Genomic DNA, 25966 nt, shown 5'->3' with positions numbered 1-25966 from the left:
GGAGATGCTCTTATCTTCATTTTCTTTTTATTCCCTAGCAGTATGATTAAGCAATCACACTGCAGTTAAAATACTTGGCTGTATCAAGGTGATGTGAACACGGATTGTGCAGCATCCTTTGGAAAGCTCACAATGTGGGATATACAAACCACTACTTCAGATCTCACTCCTCCCATGTACATTTCCTTACCTTTATAGAGGTGTCACTGACTTGCAGCACCATGAGTGGGTAACTGTGATTGCTGTTGTGCTTAGTCTGTAACAATGAGGGAGTTTCCAAAACACATGATGTTTTTTATCTTAATATCCGTGCTAGCTTATAGTTCAGCAAAAGAAGTCAGTTTCCCTGAGTTACTGACTGCAGAGTATGTAATTTCTATGCAGAAGTCAAGTGGAGATGAATCTGATTTGAAGCTTTGTGAGATGGTTACCATTTCCTCTGTGTAGGAAATTGTCTTCCAACCTGTATGGAGGCACAACAGCATTCAGGCACAAAATGTTTTGGTTCAAACATATTAGCAGTGAATATTGTTTTATTTAAAACCAATGAACCATTGCAAAGAGAGAGTGACATCTGAACAAAGCAGAAATGTGGGAATTTCACCCCCTAAACTCTGCAGCAGAGTTTGCGGTTGTCTTAGTTGGCTTTATTGTAAGATACTTCTCAATTTTGTAATCGGAAGTGATGGGATTCTTTGAAGGCTGGAGGTAAAACAAAGGAACAGATATAGGTTTTCTACTTAGCTGTCCATTTCTGTCAAATCAGAGAAGCCAAGGAAGTGCCCCGGTCAGCCCTGCAGACCATTCTTGGCTTCCAGAAGGCCAGCAGAGGAGCCCCAGGTTGTCCTTCCTTCCTGCAGGGAGCACAGCCACTTGTTGGCTGTTTGTTAACGGCGAGATGTCTGGGATGCTCCACGGAGGACTCTGAAGCTGATTATGGGAAGCGATCTGGGATGTGGCAGCCCTTGGCAAATGAATTTAGCACGTAAGATTGATTGCTGAAACAGAATGCTGCCTGCTGACAAGTATGTTGTGTGTTGTAGGTGATCTGTAGCACTGAACTGGTGAATGAGGGAGTGGTGCAGGAAGCGTGTCAGGGAAACCAGCACATCAGCCCCAAAATACTGCTTGAGAATATTGGAAGGAGAGTCTAGTCCTGTTCACATAACCAGTAACAAGAAGCATTCTTCACTCTTAGGAATGGCACCGTGTTATCTCTGATAAAGAATGTAATCTAAATTCAGTGAGAATGAGAAATTAATACTTTCTGGTTATGAAAGTGGGTCTTACAGAGTTAACGGTTACTAAACTACTCTAAGATTGTTTATATTAAATATTAGTGTAGAATCTGAAATTTGGAATTATTAAAAGTAATTCAGTGGGAATTCTATTAGTAAAAGCCAACGTTTCTTTTATACAAGATGAAAGGTGCACAGGAATGTCTCGTCTGTGTGTCAATGAACTGTTCTCTAATCTTTGCATGTTATTTAGATTTGGATAGAGCATATATAAAAATTTCCTTTTATTATTACTTAAGAATGATTGGTGAGGTGCATGAAGGGAGAAGGGTGCACTTTGATTTCATTCCTTAGAGAGGTCACCCTTTTGCCTCAGCCTTACATACCATGAGGTGCAAGGCAGGAATTGGCAACCTGCAGTGTTTGCACAAAAGGCAGTGAGAGCACAGGCTTTGGCATGCAGCTGGAGCAGGAAGCACAGCATCTGGAGGCAGGTATCTGCCCTTCTGCTTGCCTCCTGTGAGAGCGTGCGTCGGTCAGCGCTGTCATGTTCTCAGCTGGCTTCACAGCCTGAAAGAGTGCTGACTTCTGGCATTAAGCAGCATCTGATTAGCTGTGCTTTTTTTATCACTCACCATAGGAAATCTGAAAATTTTCCAGACTGGTGATTTCCATATTTCTGTTAGATCATGCCAGGGTACTAACCAGATCTGTCAATGTGTTAAAACAATGCTGAAACAAATAGAAACCAAACACATGTGCTGGTCTAAAGAGTCCATGTATTTATTTTAGGAACTATTTTCTTTTATTTTTCTTCTCTGTTCCCATTTGAATATAAATTATTTTGTGCATTCTTTTTAATCCAAGTTGTAGCCCTACTGGTAGAGGCAGCAAACTGCTGGCTTTCTTTTTTGTAGTAGAAACAAAAAAGCAGGAAGGGAAGAATGGTCAACAAGATGCAAGAGATGAATTCTCTGCATTTCTGCTTCTTGAGGCAGCAGTGCCTGTAAGCCTTGCTTGCTTGTGGCCCTAGCACTGCTTTTTTTGGCTATGAAGAACATTCAGTTAGATACTCTTCTTTTCATGCTAATCAGTCTGCTCAAATTTACATGGTGATCATCTCAACAGTTTTAGAACGTTTATAAGGATAGCCAGCCAGCCAGAATGTCTTAACCGCTGTTTCAGATGTTTAGTGGACAGAAAACAAAAAGACATAGTTGGAAAGAGGAAGGGCAGATCTATGAAGAGGCTGGAACCGGGATGGGGAGGTTGAGAAAGTGATGTAGGTTTATTTTATTTTTTTGCTTACAAGTCAGCCATCTCTGCACGGCTGGAATCCCTTGGTGATGTAACCAAAAATTCTTAAGCTGTGTTTGGGATGGAAGATGACTGAAGTGGTGATTGATGCAGCTAAGTAAGCTTCTGCTTCAAAATCTCTCGTGTCCTGTTGACCTATAGCAGCTGCACTAGAATTGCTGGCCTTTCATAGAGGTTTTGATGCAGCTCCTCCCTGGAGTGTCCTGATGGGTTTTCCTCTACTTTCCAGAACTATCCTGGAAACTAAATAATCTATTTATAGTTCAGAACCACTGAGCAACCTGCAAATGCAGGCACCCGCCTTGGTGGCTGAGAAATGGGATTTGTCTGCTGCTGCTGCAGTCTGCAGCTTGGAGAATCAGTAATTTTCAATTCTTGAAAGGCTTAAGGGTGTGTCTCATTTTGTTCTGGCAGCACAAGCATTGGGGAGAGAAGAGAAGTAGTAAGGTTAATCATCTTCTACGAACAATGAGGAAACCACCCAAGGGCAATTGAACTACATGCTACTATGTCCTGCTCTTTGTAAGCATGAGGCAAGCAAAGCATAAATCTTTGCCCATTGGGATGGTTGTCCTGCCTAGCCTGCAGGGTTTTGGTTGGTAGTGGTGTAGCCTCTGAGCTTTCAGAGCATGCACTGTTTGGGGGCTGCTGGAAGTACCATCCATCAAACATACTTGTATCGGTGTCTGCGTGGCATGAAGCCTTTACTTAAGCTGAGCAATCTCAAGTTAATGTGTGGGAGAGCAGGATTACTCAGAGGTTTCGTGCATTCAGTGGTGGTTTTGTGCACAGTTGCTATTGTTTGAGCCTTACCACTGGGCTCCCTGATTAAAGAAACAGACTTGTCTTGCAGCGAGCAGGATCCTGGGGAGCTGCTGCATACCTCAGTGATAGGATAGTGGAAAGTCAGAGAAGGCTTTTGGTAGTTCCCTTAAACTGTGAGCTGCGTGGGCAAAGGAGTTAGTCTTGTTACTGTTATATCATGTGCAGCCAGTGCTGCATTCCTGCATAGGTGTTGGAACTGCATGTTTCAGGTTTGGCTGTGCACATTCTTCCCACAGAAGCCGGTCCAGGGCCAAGGTCATGGTGTGGTCTGCTTCACACCCCCATAGTGCTCATCATGGCAGGCTTTGTAACATCCCAAATGTGCACTCAGAGCAGACTAAAGCGTTGTGTCTGTCACCTGCCATAAATGAAAGGCAATAGCTAGTAACTGCAAGAGAGCGTTTGCTTCTGTTGTCCTAACAGTTCTCCCCGATGCTGTGTGCTCATTCCTTACTCCATCCCAGCACTGAGTGGAGCAGGTTGCTTGAAAGCATCACTTTTAGAGTAGTGGAGGGGCATTACATCCAGGTGTCCTGTTTGGTGAGTGCTGTTTTCCCTCTGTGCTGGTGGTGCCTGGTCAGCAGGCAGAGCTTGGCAGGGAGCATTAAGTCTTGTAGCCATGCCTTGTGATTTCTTCAGGCTGAGCAGTGGTCTCTGAACTTGTGCTGGCCACTGAAGCATCTAAGAGATGGCTAAGAACAGAATACCACAAGTGGCAGTCTGTACAACAGATTGAGTTTCTCATTCCCTGTTCATCCACTCCTGGGCTTCTTTACACACAATGAAGAAAGCTTCTAAAGGAATATGGAGCTCCTCAAGTGTTTTAGGAGACACAGCAGAAGTCCAGGAAGATGTTTATGGCTTTAAGACCCCTAAGGAGGGAAACCATCTTTGCTGTTTGTGACAATGGAAGTGTAAGTTTCAGCTCTGAGCTGAGTGTTCATTTGAGTTGGAGATGGCCCAAAACTCAAAAACTCCTGTGGTATATCTTTGCTCTGGTGTTGGAATTTCTCCTTCAGGAGTGAGGAAAAATAGAAAGGAAAAGGACAAACTGGGTAATTTGGACGTAAGGTTTTGTTCCAGACCTCTTAGAGTCTCTCTGAACGTGTTGGTAGCTTGAGTAAAATTGAATACTCTGAATTTTCTTACAGACTACAACTGCAGGAAGTGATTTCTTTCTCCTCCTCCTGCTGATCACAGCCACATGTTCATCCTGGCAGAGCAGTGCCTCGGGTCAGCTGTGTTCTCCTGTTTACCTTGTCCTGCTGGTGCAGTCACAAAGCCTGCACACAATGCCAGACACTCACTGATGCTTTCCTCTTTTCTCCAGCAGTTCATCTGCTGGGGCTGGAAGTGAAATTTGCAAAGGTTTCACCCTTGATGAGCGTTGAATTGCTTTTTAAAGAAAGCAAAACTCAGAAGCTTCCAGACACTGCCCCTCCACTTTCAATGGCTTTCATCATCCTTCTCTGCACAAGAGAGAGCCACCCTCCCTTCACCAGCCCAGCACATGGAGAGAGGAGCTCTGGAGCAGAGCGTAGTGTCTTGCTGTTTTGTTGGAGCACCCAGGCAGATAAGTGGTGCCCTTGCTGACAATGAGAAGTGGGAAAACTCCACAGAGACCATTTGGTGTTGTCACAGCCTTGTCTGGAACCGGTTAAGGAGAGGACATCGTCTTCAGTTGGTGTCTCCTAGCATTGTCAACTTCACCCTGTTGGAAGAATTCAAGCTCCTATTCAGAGATAGTTCTGTCCCCAGGAAACTCTTTGTTATGATATCACTGTTGGCTTCCATCTAGAAATTCCTGTAGAACTTAAATGTCAGAATTCAAAACTTGAAGTGCATAGGGTTTGTTTAGCCAGAATTAGAAATGAAATTTAGTTCAGGCTCTTGGCAAGGCTTGCTTTTACATTTATCAAACTGACATTCAAACCAAAGAAGTAAAAATACTGCTAAAATATCAGGTGCTATTGGCTTCTTGGAGAAACCGTGACAGGAGGGTTGCTTTTCTTTCCCTCCTATGATCAAATTTTATCTACACTTTTGAACACACATCTGCATGAGGTAGTTAATGGTTCATTCTTTTTTTTTTAAATTCCTTGGATCTGATTTTTGCATTTTAAATGAAACGATAGCTCAGCCAGCTTGGACAGAGCATTTGTAGCTGTGTGAAAACCCTTTAATGCCCACAATATCTGGAATGTTCATATGCAGGCTGCAGAGATCTGATAAGTATAAGCATGACCAAACAGAAAAAGGTCCAGTTTCCAGCCTCTAACTGGTCATCTCCAATAAAGCCACTTCTCTGCCTTAAGCTTTCTTGACTTCTAAGCTGGGACAGCAACTCATTTCCTCCAAGTAGCAAAACTTTCTCACAGCAGATATGCCAACACGTTCTCCTGTTTCCAGATTTTCATCGTGAGGGCCAACAGAATGAAAAAAATTTCCTTGCTTCTACTATGTAATACTAAAATATTTTTAGCTGAAAATGCTATTTTTTTTTTTAAGAAGATTTTTTTTCTGTTCTAAAGGGGGGTTTATCTTCCCTATTTGTTGTTTCTCTCCTCTTCTGCATATTTGTAGATACTTTACACTGACTTCATCTTCACTCATGGTTGGGATGTGGTCTGCAGACCCTTTGTTTTCCAGCTTGTTTTGCTGCTGTTCTACGTAGCATATGCAAAGCTCAGTATGCTGAAGGTGGGCAGGTATTTCCAGGTGTACCACTACAAGAGAGATCCATTCTTCATCCTAGCTGCTAAAGTGGTCTTTGGTCATAAATTATGCTTTTCTCACCATAAGTAAAGGAAGATTATTTCTGATATCATACCCTCATGTACCTACTTGGCAAGTCTTTGGGAATGAAGTCAAGAGGATATAGACTGTTACCTGCACGTCCACTCCTATCTGTTACCTGAAGATGGAGCCCTGTTTACAGGCAAACTCTGCAAGTGAACTTTTATGGGAGGAAGGAAGGAGGAGACACTGTATGCTAGAACAACAAAATCTTCTATTTTGATGGGAAATTCTAACAAAACTCCACAGATAAGTAAAAAATGGAAGACAGGCAGTATTTCAAGTTACGCTGGGAGATTCTTGTCAAAAATAATGTTTCGTTTACTGTTGGGTCATTACCACAGTCTAAAGGAGCAAGGAAGGGTGTTTTTTGAGATTTTGGGAAAGGTGCTTTGGTCGTCATCCTACAAAAAATGAATGGGATAAGGGAGGCAGGTGTAGTCTGTGTAGCTTAAAGCTTTTCTTCAAAAATAAAAAAGAAAGGCCATTGCAATAAATACAATAAATAATATCATATTTTACCCTCAAGTTGGGCGTGTATGTTCTTAGAATTGTGAGCCATGCCTTTTGCCTGTAAGAACAGTAAAAGATTTTCTGTTCTTTTCTATTTCTTGCTGCTAAAGAAATCTTCTTTCATGTTGATACATCCCATCCCATAAGTGATGCCAAAAGTGGAATTTAAATTTTGACAGAAAGCTTTCCCTAGATTAAAGCTGGCATAAGGGAATTAGGGGTGTGTGTGGTTTTGAGTGGCTGTGGAGATAAAACAGCTAAATTAGGACAAAGTGAAGATTACCTGTGATTGCAGAAGTGCACATCTTTTTCCTCAATGGACTTGGTTTGGATTTCTCTAATTCTGTTCAGCATTTGGAATGCATGTTACATGTGACACTTCACCTCAGACTTGTCACCTCTGCTAGCTGAAACCTGAAACAGTAAGAATTATCCTTGCAGAACTGTCTTGCAAGGAAGCAGAAAGAACCATCATGGAAAAAAATTCAGAATTGTTACAAGTCTACTGATTTGGTTGTTAACAAGCTTGAACTAAAGAATTACGTGGCAAGTTTTTCTGGTTTGAAGTGTCATTTTGAACAGGAAGGAAGAGAAGTAGGACAGAATGAAATGCCATACCCAGCAGGTTCACTAACACTGGTCATCTCATTCACTTTGAGCTGTAGAGAAACAGGTTGCAGGAGACTGTTGAAACTTTCAGAGCTTCTGTGATAGATGGTTTTGGTTTCATTAATAAATTTCTGTAAACCTGTGAGGGTTTGAAATTAGTTAGAGTAAGGACCCAAAACTGCTTCACAGACAAAAGATTTCCAGCAGGAATGCATGGCATCCCTTTGGGTATAAGCCTTAATTTTGAGATCTGGTTCCGTCCCCAGTTGCTGCCAGCTGAACCAGTGCTTCATTGAAAGAGCAAGAACACAATCTCATAAAAATGAGTAGGTCATGGAGATCGGTTCTGTGAAATTGGATAGCCTGATGCTGGCTAATACATGAAGCTATGAACAAGCCATCCAGCTTTCCATTCTACACATTAGAAGCAATGAGACTTCTGCATGTTAACATTCATATACAGTAAGGAAGCTGCCTATAAATACTCTTCTGCCCAAAGTCCTTTAATGAAAACAAGCTCAGAGGTTTCTACTGCCTAGATTCTGTGCTGCTGCCTGGAAACCTGAAGGACACGAGGCAGTCCAAACGACATCAGCCTGTATCTGGATTGCCCTGGCTTCCACAGCTCTGCTGAACGTGACACAAATACTCATGAGGAGACTTGGGTTGCTGTTAACAAGAACATAAGTACATTGGCAAAAGAGAGGGAGGGAGTGCTAGGCAGCTAGGTCTGCAAGCTTTCTACTTAGCTGGGGACTACTTAACCTCCTGTCCTTGGTAGTTTTTGTCTTTGTTACAGCCATTTGCATTTATTGCCTGTTGCGATGTGATGCCACGTAACAAATAGGAAAATGAGACCTTCCCCTGCAGGGTTTATGCTCTGCTACACAGGAGAGATGGGGCAAAATGTACTCTGTAAGCAGTGATCAGCATGCATGGCAAAGTCCTCATCGGCATAGTGGGGTCCTCGTGCATTTTTGCTGTGTTGCTGCTGGCAGTGTTCTGCTGTTGTCGGCCAAGAGGGTTAGAGCTTCGTTCTGATGTGTATTTCAGGAAGCAACCATGTTTACAGGAGAGTAAAGCTAGCCTCTGGGAAGGACAAATTGAAGTAGTGCTTTTGTGCTTTCAGGATTTCTCACTCATAAATAGCCCTTCTGAACTAGGATATCAGCAGTCTCGTGTGGCAGTTGTCTCATTTTTCCAGCTCACGTTTGAAGTTCTATCCTGCTTTGCCTTTAGGGCAGCACAGACATTCTTATGCTGCGTGGCTGCCTGAGCAGGCTCCAGGGGAAGATGCTGCAATCAGTGCAAACACAGACCAGGAAGGCAGGGTACATGGTACCATGCCCCACTGCCACTGCATTGTCAATCCTGCTGTTGTCTGTAAATCCACATAGAATTGAACTTCGTGTACAGCTCTGTTGAACATCTGGCATAATATTCTAAGCCAGCAGCTGCACAGGATTTGGGAGCTATATTTTTCTTTACATATTGTGCTAGTATAAACTATGTAAATTGACTTTGAGGCTGATGAAAGTGGAAGTGTGGAGTACTTTTAATTTTCTTATGCCTGCAGATATAGATTACAGATTTATTTCAATTTCATTAGGTGAAGCTTAAGACAACAAGAGAACCAGAGCCTATGACAGGGAGGTTGGAACTTGATGATCCTTGAGGTCCTTTCCTATTCAAGCCATTCTATGATCAAAATTCTTCAAAAAAATAAAACTGAAAAAGGGAACGGAATTGCTTTTTTCTACTAGTGCTCAGAGCGAAAGTCTTGCAGACCTCTTGTATATAAGCAAAATGTCTGTTGTGTTTTCCAGTGTATTTGAAAAAGATCCCAACGGAGTTGATTCCACTGTGAGTTCCAGCCACCGGACCAGAAATCTCCTGGAGTTCTCAGCTAGCAAGGAGCCCAAGCCAGCTCAGAAAATACCCATTGACATAATTTCTGAGAAGATTAATAGGTGAGATGAAGACTTTTCATGTGTTTTAGGTGGCAGAGGTTAATGGTGCTTCTTCAGCTCTTCATCTGTTTGATTTTTTTTCCGTGTTCTTTATTTTGGCTTGCGTGGTTAAGATGTCTTACTATCTTTTCTTCCTTTTCAAGCTGTAGTATTTATTTTCTTAGTTACTCGAGAGAAAATTGGAGAAGTTAATGGCTGAGAGTTCTCTGAAATTCATTAGTACTGCACTTCTTACAAAATCTGAGTCCAACCTTATGCTTACCATTATTTAATTATATAGTCGCTTTAAAGTTTCTCAATCTCTAGCACTCAATGCATAAGTGAACATATAATTGTCTCCAGACTGAAGTCTGGCTAATCCAGCTCATGTTTTCCACTTATAGGATCTATCCTATCAGATTGTCCCTTTCCAGTAGAGTATTTTGGCTGGTTGAACAAAGCCAGGCACAGATGTGCAGAAAGCTCTAATGCATTTTACCATGCAGAAAGACGACAATAAATCACAAACACTTTAATGCTGTAGCCACGGTGAGGGCTTTGTCTCCTGTGTGGCATGTTTCAGATCATGACTTGTGATATGGCTGTAAGTAATTCCTCTAGGGGGCTGTGCTAGTGTCTGTACCTCCTCCTCTTCTTTCACCCTGTTTTTTTGCAAGCAGTGAGCTCTTTGCTGCATATTCTCCTTTATCAGTATTAGATACAGTAACCAGGAGAAGCAGATGGGGAGAAAAAGCTGGGGAAACAGGATGTGAATAAGTCTTTCGTTAGGTCTTGTAACTGATTTTTTTTTCAGCTTGTAGGAGCTATGAGTCTGTCAAAATCATGACGACTAAGGCTGTGTTACACCTATACCCTCTCAAGGCAGGATTATCATGGCTATTTGGTGATAAATAGTTAAATCACTCAAGTAATGCAGATAACAAGGAGGAAGGAATGTTATTCTTTGTTTTGTTACTGAAAGTTCTAAGGATTTTTGCATTGAAATACATGCTCTTTTTCACATTTTCTCAAAGCTAATCCAGCTGCTGGAGGCTGTTGGAAATGTTTGGGAAATCAGTCCTCTCTGCTTGGCTTTAATATAGTTTCTGGCTGCTGTATCATCACAGTTTGTATTCTTTCTTTCTGCATAGTTTGAATAGCTAATATTCCGTGTTTCTGGGGCAAATCCTTCATAGCTCTGGAATGAAAGAGAAAGTTGCCTCTGCTGAGATCTCACAGTTTACATCTTATGATGAATATTTTATGAGCTGCAGTTCTTTTCAATATCTGGCCTATAAGGGAAGAGATTTTGGAACTGTTAATGCTGATCTCTGCCCTGTGTCTAGAGCTACCAAACTCTTCTGGGGAGTTGACTAAGACCACTGGATGTTTGTTAGAAATTATTATTCACCTCCTTTAAAGGTTTCAAACCTTTGTGGGTTTACCAACGGTCTTTTTATTTTTTCTTTCCTCTGAGTTTGGTCAAATTTTAATAGAAAACTTCTAAGGATTTCCTGGTGTCTTTTTTCCTCAGATATGATAATTCTGTGTCTGATAACAAAGCGTTGATGATAGTATCAGAAGAACCACTGTTGTATATTTCACCTCCACCACCACCCTGTCAGCCCCTGATCAACCGGACAGAGTCACAAAGGTGAGCAGACCTTTTCTGAGCACTTAAGCTACCAAGTTAGGTGAGTGGACAAATGGCTTTGGGTGATGCTGTTATTCATTCACAGTATTCATCCAGTCTGTGAACAATGCCTCTGCAAATGTCTGCACTGTCCAGTGTCTACTACCATGGAGACAAGAGATCCACTCCAATCTTTTTAATCTTCTGAAGCTTTTAGCAATGATTTTCACTCAGTATACACAATGGTCACTTAGCAATAACTGAACAACAATCTGCTCGTTGCCTGGAGGTTTTTAATGACTTAAGAAGAGATTTCTTTTATGTGGAAGTGTTTACGATATGGAAATCACAGCCAACTAAAAAGCACATCTGTCAGATATGTGTAAAAGATGGTCTCCTGCCCTTCAGCTTCTGATACAAGCCAGCTTAACTTGTCGTTAGTAAAGCAGATCTGCTTTATTCGTTATTAGGAGATCCTTAGCTCCATTTTTTCCAAAGAGCAAATTTAATTTCTCTAATTTAATTCCATTGTGCTTTGTCCATGCTTCCTTAAATTTGTTTTTGATATTTCAGCTTTCTTAACCAATATTTAATCTTGATCTGATAGTCTTTTGATTTTAAATTTCAGTAGTCTCTCTAGTAGTTTCAGAATTACTGTTCATTGGGCAAAAGAAAATACCACATCTGCTTTATTGAAACATCCTTAATTCCAATATTTTATACATATTTGGCAATTGGACTCCATAACCTTTGTTGGTTCACTCCACCTGAACCACTGTATTCTGTTATCTATGAATTCTCTCATAAATTGAGTCTTGCAGTTAAATTTGCATATTCTGATGTTAAAAATTAGGCAGAAGAGTACTAAACTGCCATGTCTTTAAAGTGTTCTCTATAATTAAGAAGCTCTGCCACTGTTGTTTGAAACATCTATTCACGCTGTTGGTTTGTGGTGTTTGTTTTTTTGTTGTTTGCTTCATTTTTAGGCTGAATCATGAACTTCGAGGATGGGTTCATAGACACGAAGTGGAAAGAACAAGGTCTAGAAGGAAGTCCAATAACCAACATCAGAAAGCACGGGTTATGCAGGTAGGCAGGATTTTACTAGTGAGTCAGTGTCACAGCAGGATAAATAAACATCTCTCTACAAAATCAGTAGATTCTTCTCACCAGTGTCCAAAGGAAAATGGTAGAAAGTTTAAGTAGGGTAAGTTCAGGCATTTCTGGTGTCTCTAACACCAGAAGCACAATGTGGGTAGTATATTTTGGCAGAGATACAAAGTGGATGTGACTTCAAAAGAACTCTATGAATCTGGCATTCATATTCAATTGTAGCAAATTTTGTTCTTGGGTAACCTAATATATGTACCTACTGTGTACAACATCAACATCTTATTTGTTTCTGATCAAATTGGCTGTGTTAAAACACTTGCCTTTTTCTTTGTCTCAAGCTTGATTGCTGCTTGCCATTTCAGTTATTCTCTTGTCACCAGTGAAGAAATGTCCACGTGTTGTTCAGGGTCACTCTCCTTCCTTACATGTTCCCTCTGCTACAGCTGTGCATCGTATTTTATGTAGAGCCAAACCAAGAAAATATTTACTGTTTTCCATTGGTGTCATTTTTTTTTTCTTCCCTTGTTTCAGAGCTCTGTTAGTGAGAAGGTACATTCCCAACTAATGACCATGCCTTACACAGACACAAGCCTCAGGTAAGGCAGAACAGCTTGTTTGTTGTTGCTTTCTACTTAGTAACTTTATTTTTCATTAGCAGCTGGTAAAATTGCCTGTTTACTCCGTGTTGTCATGTTTCTTGAGTGAGATGCTAGCTACATTTATTGGCCCAATTTCTGTACCTCAGCAGTTAGCTGCTGCTTGTGATTCAGGCTACATTTAAAGGAACCTGGTATCAGCACTTTGCTTTTCCTGGGTCTTTCTACGAACGAATCTTAATAAAATCTTTACTTACAGGGTCACTTTCTAGACAGATTTTAATCTTTAAGGGAAGTAAAAAAAAGCAGGGGAGAGAAGTATTTTATAAGAAAGTTTCTAAGTGTCAGAAGTCTAGTAAGACAACAGTTTCTCTCTTCGAGAGTAAAAGCACTGTAGTTAGCACCAAATATATTGTTTGGATGAAGTATCATTACATCTTATATGTGTAGTTTCACTTCATATGTGTAGTTTCACTTCATCTCCCGATTTTCCTTGCTGAGAATTAGAACATCCTAATTTGGAGTTTCTTGACTTCTCCTCACCCTCACCTGCATATATCCTGTCCTTTTCCTGGAGGATGGGAAAAAATGGAGAGAAAAGCTTCAGGAAACGAAAAATTCTCTCTCCTGTATTCTCTGTGACAGTGTTTGAAAGGATCTCTGCTTTGAAGTGGCAAGGGGGAGTAAGGAAAATGGAGCATGAAGTGGACTTTTTATTGAGAGAAATAAGTGAAATGTTGCCATTGAAAGTAAGACAGCTGTGGCCCTTCCATTTGCATTGCAGCTTTGAAAGCAGAATCATCCTAGGGGAAAGCAGTGAACTGTAGGGAAGTGTTGTGGAAGCCATGCAGCCACACTCTGATTTGTCTTGACTAATAAATCAACAAACAAATAAAAAAACCACCTTTATAGTTCTATAGGCAGATGAAGGATGCCCATTTTATCTGAAAACTGAACCAACAAGGTTGTTCTTTATAGCATAGGGTAGTTTAATATATATACTTGTATTACTCTTGGGGAAAAAAAAATTTATCAATATAATAAAAAACAGTCTGACATCATGCAGCTCTGCATGGAATATTTACTGTGCTCAGAATTAAATGAGGTGCTTTTTGTGTTATCTCTTTTTCTGGAGGATTGATGTTTAAACGAAGGAGACCATTGAGTGAGTCACAGCAGTTACATGCTGTGACTCCTGGAACAGATGAGAGCGTAGAAAAGACTTCCAGTTTCTCCCAAAGACATCAGTTAGTAGATGCTCTGTGAAATCACAGAGTAGCAGAATAAATTAAATTATTAAGGGATCTCTGGAGAGGTCCAGTCCAACCTCCTACTCCAAGTATATTTAACTTCAAAGTCAAATCAAGTGGTTCAGAGCAGTGTCCTGCTGAGCTTTGAGTATCTCCTGAAACAGAGATGCCACCAGCTGTCTAGGCACTTGTCCCAGGGCTAAACCACTGCCGTTATGAAATATTTTTACTTCATAGCCACTTGGAATATTTCCTGTAGTAATTTGTAGCTATTGACTCTTACCCATTCACTGTGCTTCTCTGTCAGAAGACTGTCTCTATCTCCTTTATTAGTTTCCTGGTATGTAACTTACATACATGTAGACAGCTCTGAAACGCTCATTCATGAACTAAATGCTTTTATTTATATTATACTCTCTAGACTTTTATTCAGTACTTGTTTTGTGATTAGAAATGTAGTGACCACTACCTTTTAGAACACCCTTGCTGGTGACCTGTTGGTCATGGGTGAATCCGTGCATAGGAAGGTACTAACAGCATGTGGATTCATCTTTGTGTGTAGTACTGGCAATTCCAACATTGCTATCTTATGTCCTGAGTTCCAAAAGAAAATTGATCAATTGTAAGGCGTTGCAGTAAAGTCAAAGAAGAGGAAGATCAAAATCAAGTTGACTTAAAGACAAACATACATGAAAAGTTCTCAATTCGCTTCAATCTTCTTAGCCTTCTTCAGAGGTGATTTTGATAAGAATTTCTGTAAATGTGCAGATATCAGATATCAAGCTTTAAAGAGCACTTACTTTTAAAGTTTCTTACTTTTGTACTTCAAAAACTGTGGTTCTTGATGCTTCAAGCACAGTGCCCACAGCCTTGCTCCTTAAAACAAGCACTCTTGCCACGTATTTTGCTCTGTAATGCATTACAGAGTGTCCTTCTAACTTTGAAAGTGAAAAAGATTCATTTATCTTGGAATAAATAGCCAGATTCAACACCACTGTTTGGAGACACAGTCTAATACACAATATTACTAAAAAACTAGAAGTTTTGAACCTGTTTTGACTCCTCCATTTCTCCCATCCTTTCACGAAGCAATCTGTGCTGGGTAGCCTTAAATGCACAAAGGTCAGCATGATATAAAGCCAGTAATCAACTGTTGTTATCTGGAATTCTGAACTAGTGATAGACGTGGAACTCCTTTACCTTGCTGAAGGCCCATTGGTTCCCATGTACTTTGTTGTTCCATCCCGTGCTGGATTTCAAGTTATAAAAGGCTGTTTTCCAGATCTAGCTGGATCTTCTGTAGCGTGGGCGAGAAAACGGAACTGTGGGACCTATTTCAGTTCTCAGGATGTGTTTTACTGAGCAATATGTGGGTGTAGTGTCTTTTATCACAGTACAACTTCAATGCTGAATCTCAGGAGTGTTCCCATGGGCCTACGTGTTTTTATGAATGAGCAATCAAGCTCAAGTTAGCTTGGGTCTTTGTTTCCTGTGTGTGAAGGATGTGATTGTAGTCTTCACTTGCATAGTTTTGCTAATGGGGGTATACAGAATAGAGCTGTCTACTCTTGATCCCCAGGATTTTCACCTCCCCATCTTGCTAAGGGAAGCCTGGTTTGGCAGCTGCACTCCTATCTCAACAGGGCCAGATGAGCAGTAGGAGCGGAGAGAATGATGGCCTGCTATTACTGCTGCTCAAGAAAATCACTTGATGATAGATTTGAGCCTTGTTTGAGAGGCGTAGTTATGTATATTTTAGAAACATACCAAAATAATCTAAATCAGCCACCATAGTTTAGAATCTGGGTCAGCACCAGCTTGGGAGGAATAGTCTCATCAGTGTTTTTGCCACAAATACTGCAAACAGATAGTATGCTATTAAAGTGGGAAAGAATTAAAATGACTGGTTGGAGATCCAGCTAATGGTTTGTCTAAGTACAGCTTTGCAATTTGATTAAATGTGGTATTTTTGAATGGGAGCAGGATGATAACAAAATGTGCTGGGAATTTCTCACCTTTCCAAGATAAACAGTGGATTGCATGACTTGCTAGTGTTTTCACACAGAATATTTTTGACAGTGTATTTTCCATACATCTGGGATATTTAAGATGAGAATTGTGGAAAAGATAAGCCAGGATTACATGAATGCTGTGAATGTCTTCTTTTTACTCCACTATCTAAACTGAAAATGAAGAGCAAATCTTTGAGCTGACCAGAGATGCAAAAAAAGAAGGCGAATGAAAGAGAAGATGATATTGTTGCATGGAAAGCTCTGTTTGTGTTTAACTTTACACTACTACACTTCAGTAGATCTGGTTGTCTTCACCTGTATTATGTTCTTCATGCTCCTTCAATGGATGAAGAGCTGCTGTTTTTTGAAAAGCATGTGTTTTAAAGCCATTTTCTCATTAAAGTTAACTTTCTTGTGTCTAAAATAATTACTTTCTTCCCTTCTTGATTTCAGCAGGAACTCAGGGAATGAGCTGCAAGTGTATTATGCCTCTCCAAGGAGCTATCAAGACTTCTTTGAAGCTATTCACAGAAAGGAAGATACATTCTACGTGGTGTCATTTCGCAGGGTAAGTGTAGCAGTTGTTCAGTGCTGGTCTTTTGTATGAATCTCTGTCTGTTTGTTACACTGTGTGTCTTGCGACAAGAGATGATGTAGTCAAACTTGAAGCTAAACTTGCTTCTTCATAAGTGATGGTTCAGTATAACCTTCACAGGAAAATGGCCAGATTGTGCTCTGCTCAAATATGCCTGCCACAGTTAAGATTGGAAAGAGAGTTTTGCAGAAAGCATTGTAATGCAAGGGCAGTACAGCGTGGGATTGTTTGAAAATCCCAGGGACAGGGGAAGCAGGATTGAGGCAGAAGTATCTGGAGGTGAGAGACCGTCTGCAAAGAAATGGTATTTCTGTTTGCACAGTTTTTAAAGTAAAACACTGATGCAATTTTATCAGGTAAGCAGTAGGTAAACTCTGTGTATTGTACGAGTTTCTAATGGGACTAATTGTTAGACACCTTCATTGAAAGGTTAGTATTGACTGGCAGCGTTAATACCTTAAGCTAGCGAGTTGTTCACCCTCATCATAGCTATAGTAGGAGTACTGAGCCTTGAGGTTGAATAACTTTTTCAACACAGCCATAAAATCCTTCAAGGCCAGTGTGTGATTCCTGCTACTCTGCAAGAATTCCAGTGGAGGGTTTCATCGCTCTTCCTGTGCCTGCTCGTTTTTCCAGATGTGCAATGTTTCTGTTATGGATTATGCAGGCAGGGAGGGGATTGAGGAACACAGTGACAATTTGGAGAGAGAGCCTGTACATGGCCATGCTCAGGAAGCTCTAAAGAGGCGGAACCTTTTTGTGTGTGTTGTAAATGTGTTAAGAGCTCTTTTTGTGTGCATGTCAGTACAGAGGCACAGAGCTGTGCTTAAAGGCATTCAGTTGTGCACATGTATCTCATTGTATTGTGGCAGTCAATCCTGGCAAGCGCTTCAGGATGCTGTGAACTTACTGCAGCATTTAAGGAGTTGCTTCTGCAGGGTGCAAAGTACCCTCAGCCCAACGCACCCCAAGTGGAAGTTTCAACCCTCCGTTCGTGTGGAGTGTTCAGAAAGTATCACCATCTGTTTTGTGTCTGCAAGGAAATTGGAAATAAAGGAAAGGTGCTCAGGCAAAGGGGGTTCTGTGGGGTTTTTTGCTATTGCCAAACTGGCAAATCTGCCTTGCCAATTTCTTCCTCTCAAACACCCTTCTCCCAGCCCTGATTTGACATTTATAAAGTAACAAGTAGGCCAAACCAATTTTTCTTTTTTAACATGATCAGGATGACTGAAAGAGCATTTGTTGAAACTGAAAGGCAACAGCTTGAAAAATAAGTGTTTGTATTGCTCTGTACAGCTCCTTAGCACTGCAGTATTACAGCCAGATGCGTGGTGGAAATGAAGGGTACGTTCAGAGTTCTGTAAGAATAACTCCCCTTTGGCAAACTTATGCCTGCTTGGAGAACAGGGCATAGAGTTCTGAGTTTGTGCAATACTTGCTGGGGTCTCATTGTAATACTCGCTCGGGTCCAACCTGTGGTTAAACACTTACATGTGGTAGCAGGCCAATAATCAGAGTAGTTAACTGGATATTTGCTTAATAGGTGTAATAAATTTTTTATGCTTCAGGGCATAGGAATAAATGTACTCTGTGCACAAATTATTTCTGCTAACTCAACATAATGTTATTTCTATCTTCTCCTAAAATACTTCCATTTGAGATTTTCTATGTCCTGTGTTGAGCAGGACTTCATTCAGAGGTACAGTTTTCTGTTGTTTTGTGATTTTCAGTTTGAGACAGGTGAGCTTTTGTGCTAGTGTACAGGATAGGCTTTTGCTACAGCTTTGATAGGCATATTCTCACACGTACAGCACACTTAGCAACAGTAAAAGCTATTTTAAAACTGGAATTGTGAGTGTTTGATGTCACTTTCTGTGCTGGAAGCCTGAGTAGTCTTGATTGCAAGGAAAGCTACAAGAGTGAGAAGCTGCTTGGGATCTGGTGATGGAAATCATTAAAGCAAATGGTGGTTCAGGCAGCAGCTGGTGGGTGGGAGAGTCTATTTCCTTTGTTTTGTAAAGGTCTTGCTGAGTCCTGAGACTTGTCTGTAATGTATATTTGGCCCAGATGTGAATCTGGAGTCTTACCTTGCTAAGCCTCCTGCCTTGCTATTTTGAGGTTGTAACGTTAGAAGAGAATTGTTATATACATGCTTATTCACAGCTAATGTTTTCTAAGGACGCCGCAACACCTTGTTTGTTTCCTCATCATGAAAGTGTCCTGAATGGTAGGAGGCAGGAAACTGGTAGCTGTAGCTACAGCAGCACATCCACATACAAGCAGTCCTTCCCTGAGGTTGGTGGAACCCCTCAGCAAAGACAGCAGCTGGTATTGCTCAGCTGCCCTCTTTCCTGATGGTTTCAGGCAGGGGAACGGACAGGGTGGCATGCATATGTGTGTGCTTATGCAAGGCCAGAAGCTTGAGCATTGCCAAGTGTCTGATGCCTGTTTAAGAGCACTGAATGATACGCACACAAGAAACTGAGTTGTGTGGTGGGATGGCCCGCGGGAAGCAGTTCTGTGGCAGTAAAAGAGTGCCTGTGGCCACTATTCAGCCAACAGTACTAGGCTGTGCATCTTCAACTCTTAGCAAAGCTGGTTTGCACCCTGAGTTAGAGAGCTGTGTTTCAAAGCTGAGAATGGAAATGTCTTCTCTCGCTCCAGCTGAAGACATCTCCACACATCTTCGAAGTTCAGAAATCAGAATGCGTGACTTCGGTTTCCAGACAGTGATAACAGTGTTTGCCATACAGAATTTTGTTGTTTTTGCACAGATATTTTATAAACAGTATGACAGACATGATCATTTAGAAGAAAATTACTGGATCTGGATCTGAGATGCTATTTCTTCCTGGCTCAATCTTCTGTCAGTCTGCCCCGTGTAAATCAATAGATGTACATATAATAGTTTGTGTAACACATCTTTCTTTGGTCTAGTCTGCAATAACTTTCTTATTATGTGAGATATATGTGTTTAGAAAAGGTTCAGGCAGAAGAAAAAAATATAGCGGTACTTTTGTTAGGATTAGGGTTTTATTAAGGGTTGAGTAGAAATATGAGATTAGTTTCCAGTATTGGGATTACTAGGTTGTGTCACAAGGCTGGAATTTTGTTATTAAATGCTTGGCATGTTCTGCTGTTCTTTCAGCTAACAACACAAATACAGCCAGCACCAGGCTCTGCATATCCTGAGGATGAGTAGAAAGGAGTGGAGAATTGATAATAGAACATTTTACAGGAAACTCAAAATAAAAAGCAGAACAATGTTTGTCTAATTCCTCTTTTTCTGTCATGGCTGTAGTCCACCTGAATGTGTGTGCTGGTACACAGGTTCTGTTTACCCTGTATACCCCGTTGGATTAATGACCTGGAAGCTGTCAGCTTTCATTTGGAATTAGAGCTGTCCTTGGAAATGAAGTGAGCCTTGTGCTCCAGAATTCCCATCGCTTGGCTCTGCTTTCTTGCAGGGAGAGGTTTGGGGACTTTTAAAAACCATATATGAAGTTTATTTGGTGGCAAAGCTGTGGGTATTTTTGTTTTATATATGAAATGTTGTCAAATCAAAAGCAGTTTTATATACCACCTCGTTTGTTACTTTATGGGACAAACCTGATCTCGTGACAAGTTCTGCCCAGAGGCACTTTCAGATGGCTGGTCTGGATTGGTTGTGATTGCAGGCAAAAAGAGCCCTGCAGGACTGAGGCAACCACCATCTGGGCCTCAGCCAGGGATGCCCTTCACCTCAACACTGCTGGCACCTTTTTCTCTGGACCCTGTTCCCTTTTCACTGATGCTAGGAGCTGAGAGAGGACGGATTTCCTCTGAATGTTGAGGGACGGTTCCCTTGTGTTTACTTGTTCATTTGCCAAGGTAGAAGCAGTGCCTGGAGCTGATGGGCACAGGCTCTCCCAAGCATTTAATAGGTTGTTATCAGTTAGCAGAAATATACAAAAGGACAGAAATCATACAGTTAGGAGAACCAGGGATTGGGTCATTTTGGTATTGGTGATGTGAGCTTTAGAGCTCCAGAGATCCCTTCCACTTCATGTCTCTGGGATCCCCATTTTTTGTGCTCAGTGTGTAGTACCACGTAACCCACTGTTTATCCCTGATCTGAGTGCTGAAATGTAATCATTTTTTTGGTGAGTTTTCCAAATACTCAGACTTGCAGTGGAGGAGCTGTGCCTTCACTTCCCTGGATCTTTGAGAAAATGGCATTTGCTAGGACTGCCCATGCATCTCTTACTTGGCAAGACTCAGCTTTCTGAAGATGTAAGGTTGGGCACAGTCATCCCTGAGTGGTGCTTGGTGGTTCCTGTAAGACTGAATTTCTCATGATCTCTTCAGCTTTTTCTCTCTGTGCTTTGGAAGGCTTGCATGTGCACATACCACAGTTGGAGTTGGCTTTCTTTCCTTTTTATAAGGAGGTTAAAGGAAGATAAAGTAGTACTTGGATCAACTAAGACCATACACGAAGAAGGACTTTCACTAAAAGTCTACAAAATTTATTTTCTGCTATTGCCAGGAGACTCTTAGCATCATTTTTTTTTAACCACAAGAAATATGTAGCTGACAGCAAGCAAAGAATTCTTGAACGAGGTCAGTGTTGTCTCCCAGCTCTGCCAGGCTTCAGCAGCCAACGTCCTTCACAGGCAGGCTTTGTCACAGTTTATTTCTGGAGATGTTAACTTGTTAATTTCATTATTTATCCAACTTTTAGGAACTTGTGTTCAGCTTTCCCTCAACATTGCAGAAACTGACACTTAGCAATGTAACAAAATATGTGCTTCCTGGTATTCACACCTGCTGTCCCCAGATGCTCCAGTGCTCAGAAGTCGTGTATTTACACCGTGGATCTAAGCTGTGTTGCTTTGGGTTGACTTTAACAGCGCATTCAGAGCCGAGAAGTCTGTGCAGTGAAGAATAAAAGCAAGTTGCCATGTATCACTGAAAAAGAGTGCCACAATTGGAGCTCTGCTGCTAACTGTAGCCGGGAGAGAATGGCATGGGGATGGATGCCTTAATCTGATACAGTGATTTGTAGAAATGTTTGGAAATACTGCTGTTAGCAGAAAGGAAAGCTTTTGGGGGTGAAAAACAGGTCTTCTGACTTGCTGAGTTTTAATTAGCTTCCCCTCGCTGTCGCTAGATGGAGGCCAAGTGGAAATCTGTCCTCTCCCTGAAGCATGTTGGAGTCCCCAGTTGGTGTTGAACCCCTGTGTTCATTTCTTCCAGGTCTAAGAGATAGAATTGTCTCTAGCTTTGCCAACACCTTTGATTTCTGCCCTTTGGCATCTCTTATGCCAAGTCTGCTTGATCTGTTCTGAAATTCCAGCGGAACGTGGCTGTGAAATTCAAATTTGTTGAGGTACCATGCTCTGTCAGCTGGGAGGAGAGGCACCTGGCTGCCACTGCAGTTATCTTGTAAGCCTGGCACTGCCTGTTGTAAAAACTGTTCTTTTTCCAGAGCTCACATCTGTTTTGCCAGAGCATTCAGACCTTGCCATTGTTTCTAGAATTACTTTGTTAGCTTACATATGTAGGAATGAATTTCTGCTGGTGATGGCTCCAAGTGAGTCACAGATAAGTGCAGGAAGATAGTTGTGAAAGCGGTAGGAGGTTTTGGTACTATCATGCTCAGAGAGAGCGAACATTCCTCCTCGTTGAGCACAGAAGGTAAGAAAAGAGCATAGGATTCTTCTGAGGAAAATCTTCCCTTTCCTGGCTAACCTTAGCTGCTTTTTAAAACATGAATAGCTAACAATTTGAAAGGCAATTAAATAGATCGCAGAAGAAAACAGCCCTTCTAATTTACTTTGAACTGTAAATGGTGCTCCAAATCCCCCCACTTCTCTTGTGTGGTTAGAGGCAGAATCCCCCCAGCTCCCATGGCTAAGCAGTAGATTTCACTCTCATGGGAGGCTGTCAGAGATGCTTGGCTGACATCATTATAGGCTTATTAAGGACAATGGCGTTTGTAGCATAAGTGTGTAATTACTGATATTAATGGAATCGTGGCTTAAAGTCTGATCCGTTGGGGAATTTAAAAGGCCACTAACATTCCCTCTCAGTAATTTCTCTATTTCAAAGTGCAGATGTCTCCTGGTATTAAAGCTGACTACATTTAATGGCAGTGCACATGCAATATCTTGCAGTATATTGCAGTAAAAAATGGATATTAAAATTTAATTCTGGTTATTACATGTTAGAGCAAGGGTAATGCTGGCCCTATGGAAATCAATGGCAAAGCCATTACCAACTTCAATAGAACCAGAATTTCACTTTGCAAATCTGTTCAATTCTGTGGTACATAAACCATAGAGCTTCAGATAAATGTTTTATTTGAAGATGTGAATTTCTGCTCCTAAAAGCCAACATCTGGAATGGACATTTAAGGATTTCTCAAGTTGTGCAAACAAGCTTTTACGGAAGTGATTAAACCAAATTGAAATGAGGACTTTTTTTCTTTCTTTGTCAGTATCTTTCTCACACATGCAATGTGTTAGAAATAAAATACCTAATTTGTGTTCTGCTTTTGTTAGTAAGAAGCTTGTGTCATGTTAATTGTATTTTGGGTGGCACATTATTTACAGGCAGCAAAAGATTATAGTGTGTTGAAAAGGAGAGGAGACTCTGCATTTCCAGTGGCTCAGAGACATGTACACAGCAGCCACGGTCTCAGAGCACTTCTGTGCTGTATCCACTACTTAGAAAAGCAGACGAAGCTCAGGTAGTAGCAGTGATGTTCCCAGTGTTAAAACAGGTGTGCACAGAAAAGCAAAGCAATGACATTGCTGGTGTCATCTGACCTTGGTGCTCTTACCAGTTAAGAATCATTGTTCTGTTCTGTCATCAGGTAGGCTGCTGTGAAGGACCAAATCATTGCTGCTGCACGACGTTGCTTGGCAGAAATGCTTGTGGCAGTACTTTGCTGTGCTACAAACATAGTTTTGGAAATAGTTTGAACTTATTCAGGGAACGTAAGCAAGACAGGTTCCAGTTCTTTGCAGATTTGACGCCACGTGTGTCCTGCAGGCAAAGATGAATTGTAGTGAGTTGGCTTCAGATGACGTTTCATGTCTAGAAGTTCAGTTCTAGCATATTTTTCTCCTATTTTGTTACGTTTATCAATGGGTATTTTGTCACTGAACTTGTAGTTTTCTTCTCTGAACTTTGTTTGGGGATTTCTGTGGATAAGGTTGTATCATTTGGTCTCCCATTCAGATAAAATGCAAGGATGAGACTTTTGAGCATTGCTGCTTCTAAAGACAAAGTATCTCGTTTGTATGTTTGCGTCTTGTGAGTTTGCAGCTGTTTGCAAGTTAAAATGCAGGTTTTTGAAAGATTTTAAAAGCTCCCATTTATCCTATGAAACCTGACCTAAGCTATTGAGAGGAAAATGGCTTTACCATAAGAATTTAAGATCTTGTCCTGTATAGTGTATGGACAACGAGAGTCATATGTACTGAAAGACCCAAAGCTAAGGGCATAGTATCTTTAATAAAACTGTTAGGCACTTTCAAAACGAAGGTCACCCTTTAGCCTGTCTTCTCTATGGAGCTGACCCTTGCCTTTGGAAAAAATGTGAGAAGGAAAGCAGTGTGTGTGGTTGTGCTTCATCATGCCCTGAGTCTCACGAGCAAGCAAGCCATTGTCAAATTAGAGCTGCAGTTGACTTTCAAATTTGAAAATCTTTTATGAAAACCTCCTGTTTCCATTTAAGTATCACTAATGAAAATGAATCCTGCCTGCTACATTATTTGCTACCAGTTCTCTTGGCTAAACTGTGCATTCTCTCCATGTCGGAGAGAATGTTCTTCTCCCAGAGCTCTAGTATCCGTCTGAAAATGCAAAATGAGCTTTGCTTTTGGCCTTTCTTGCTGTCAACCTCCCTGCATGGAATATTTCTGGTAGGCATGGCATAAGGGAGAGCTGTCAATTGTGGTGGGAAGAAGAGGGTTCTCTGTGGTCTTCTGAGTACTCAGCTGGGGAATGTTGCTTTTCATAGCAGCTTAGGGCTGTTGCTTAATCTAAAAGTCTTCAGAATGAAATGTAATAATCTGAAATTAATGGTACTGTATAGTGTACATATGGCCCTACTGTAATCTTGAGATTATGGAAATGCATGCTTAAGAAAGCAACTCCAACTTTTAAGTAACAGCTCAGAATGGCATTTTTTCTATGGTTGTAGATAAAGACCAGTGATTCCTCAGAAAGCATTTCTTTCAGAGCCTTATGGGGTTTTCCAACAGAGCCTCCAATGGTTCCTTATTTCTCGCTGCTGTTACTCTGCAATGTCTGGAAATTTTGTCCTGCCTTGAGAGCATGTTCTCAATGGTACAGAAACAAGAGCCATGTTTTGTAGGGCTAGCATCCAGGAAAGCCAGCCGAGGCAGACAGAAGAGCAGGAGCCAGGCAGTGAGGCACCTTGGATTTACAGAGCAGACAGCAAAGAGGAGCAGCCGGCAAGTACCAGCTGCACTGTAGCCTCTTCCGGGCAGCAGCTGTTTGGCTCAGCCCGATGCAAACAGTGGTTAGGAGGACCAGAACAAGAATGCAGAAGCGTTCCCGAAGAGGGAGGTAATGCCTGTCGCATCAAGTGTGGTTTTGTTTCATTTGGAAGTGCCTGTTGTGTTGTAAGCTCTCCAAGACGTTTTGGATGCAAAGTCTTCGTCACTCTGATTTTTATCTCCTCGGAGTGCCTTTGAGTCCTGCTGTCCTCCAAATAAAATTGAGAATAAATGTGGTGTTGAGGACATATGTGTAAGCACAGACAGAAAGTCACTTGAATATGCCTGGCGTGGACCTAGAGGCACTCTTGACTTTCGTGTGCGTAGTCTTGAGTCGTTTGTCTTCTGTATGGTTGCTGGAACTTCATGAAACATATTAATGCTGTCACTGAACTTCTTTCAGCCTTATATGTCCCGGGCCTAACTAATACTTTGTTATTTTTAAACTAGTGTTTGGAAGGACAACATACACTGTAGATAATTACAGTGAAAATAGAACGTACTGCAGAAATCATCTCCAAAACCCAAACTGGTTGCAGACAGATGTGACCAGTAATAGCATACATTTATTCAAAATCTGCTGTATGCTTGACAGACAAAGAGTTGTGGGCAAGAAATAGAGGAAGATTGTTGGTTTTGGAAAGCCCCTGTAAAATACCCACTGCTTGTGAAATAGATGTGGAGATAGAATAGAGAAATAGAACTGGGAAGTGTGGGAGGGAGAGTGGTTGTAAAGTGGGAATTGTCTCAGTACAGGAACGTGACAGCAGTGTCTCACTTAGGAGGAGTGGAGAATAGGCACTTGCCAACAGTAAAGTGTGCAGGAGAGTGAGATTGTCTACAAACAACTAAAGGGCTTCAAAGTACAGCACGCAGTGGAAATGCAGCTCTGGAGCAGTCTCTCTTCAGGAAAGAGACCAAATTCAGTAATATTTTAATAATGCCAGATAGTAATGCTTTTTTCTTCAGTGGTAGCACTGTATTCTTTGAAACAAATTCAGCTGAGATTA

General features: G+C 41.3%; 1 protein-coding gene across 1 annotated transcript in view; it reads left to right on the top strand.

The window, feature by feature from the left end:
* Window positions 1–25966, top strand: part of ATF6 (activating transcription factor 6) — a 72047-nt gene that overhangs the window by 13440 nt on the left and 32641 nt on the right. The window contains 5 exon segments of the mRNA XM_010715686.3: window positions 9125–9268; window positions 10782–10901; window positions 11867–11969; window positions 12525–12589; window positions 16305–16419. Of these exon segments, the coding sequence (XP_010713988.2) occupies window positions 9125–9268; window positions 10782–10901; window positions 11867–11969; window positions 12525–12589; window positions 16305–16419 (547 nt within the window).

The sequence above is a fragment of the Meleagris gallopavo genome, chromosome 10 (genome assembly GCF_000146605.3).
Source record: "Meleagris gallopavo isolate NT-WF06-2002-E0010 breed Aviagen turkey brand Nicholas breeding stock chromosome 10, Turkey_5.1, whole genome shotgun sequence".
NCBI lineage: Eukaryota > Metazoa > Chordata > Aves > Galliformes > Phasianidae > Meleagris > Meleagris gallopavo.
This window is presented reverse-complemented; position numbering and strand designations above follow the sequence as displayed.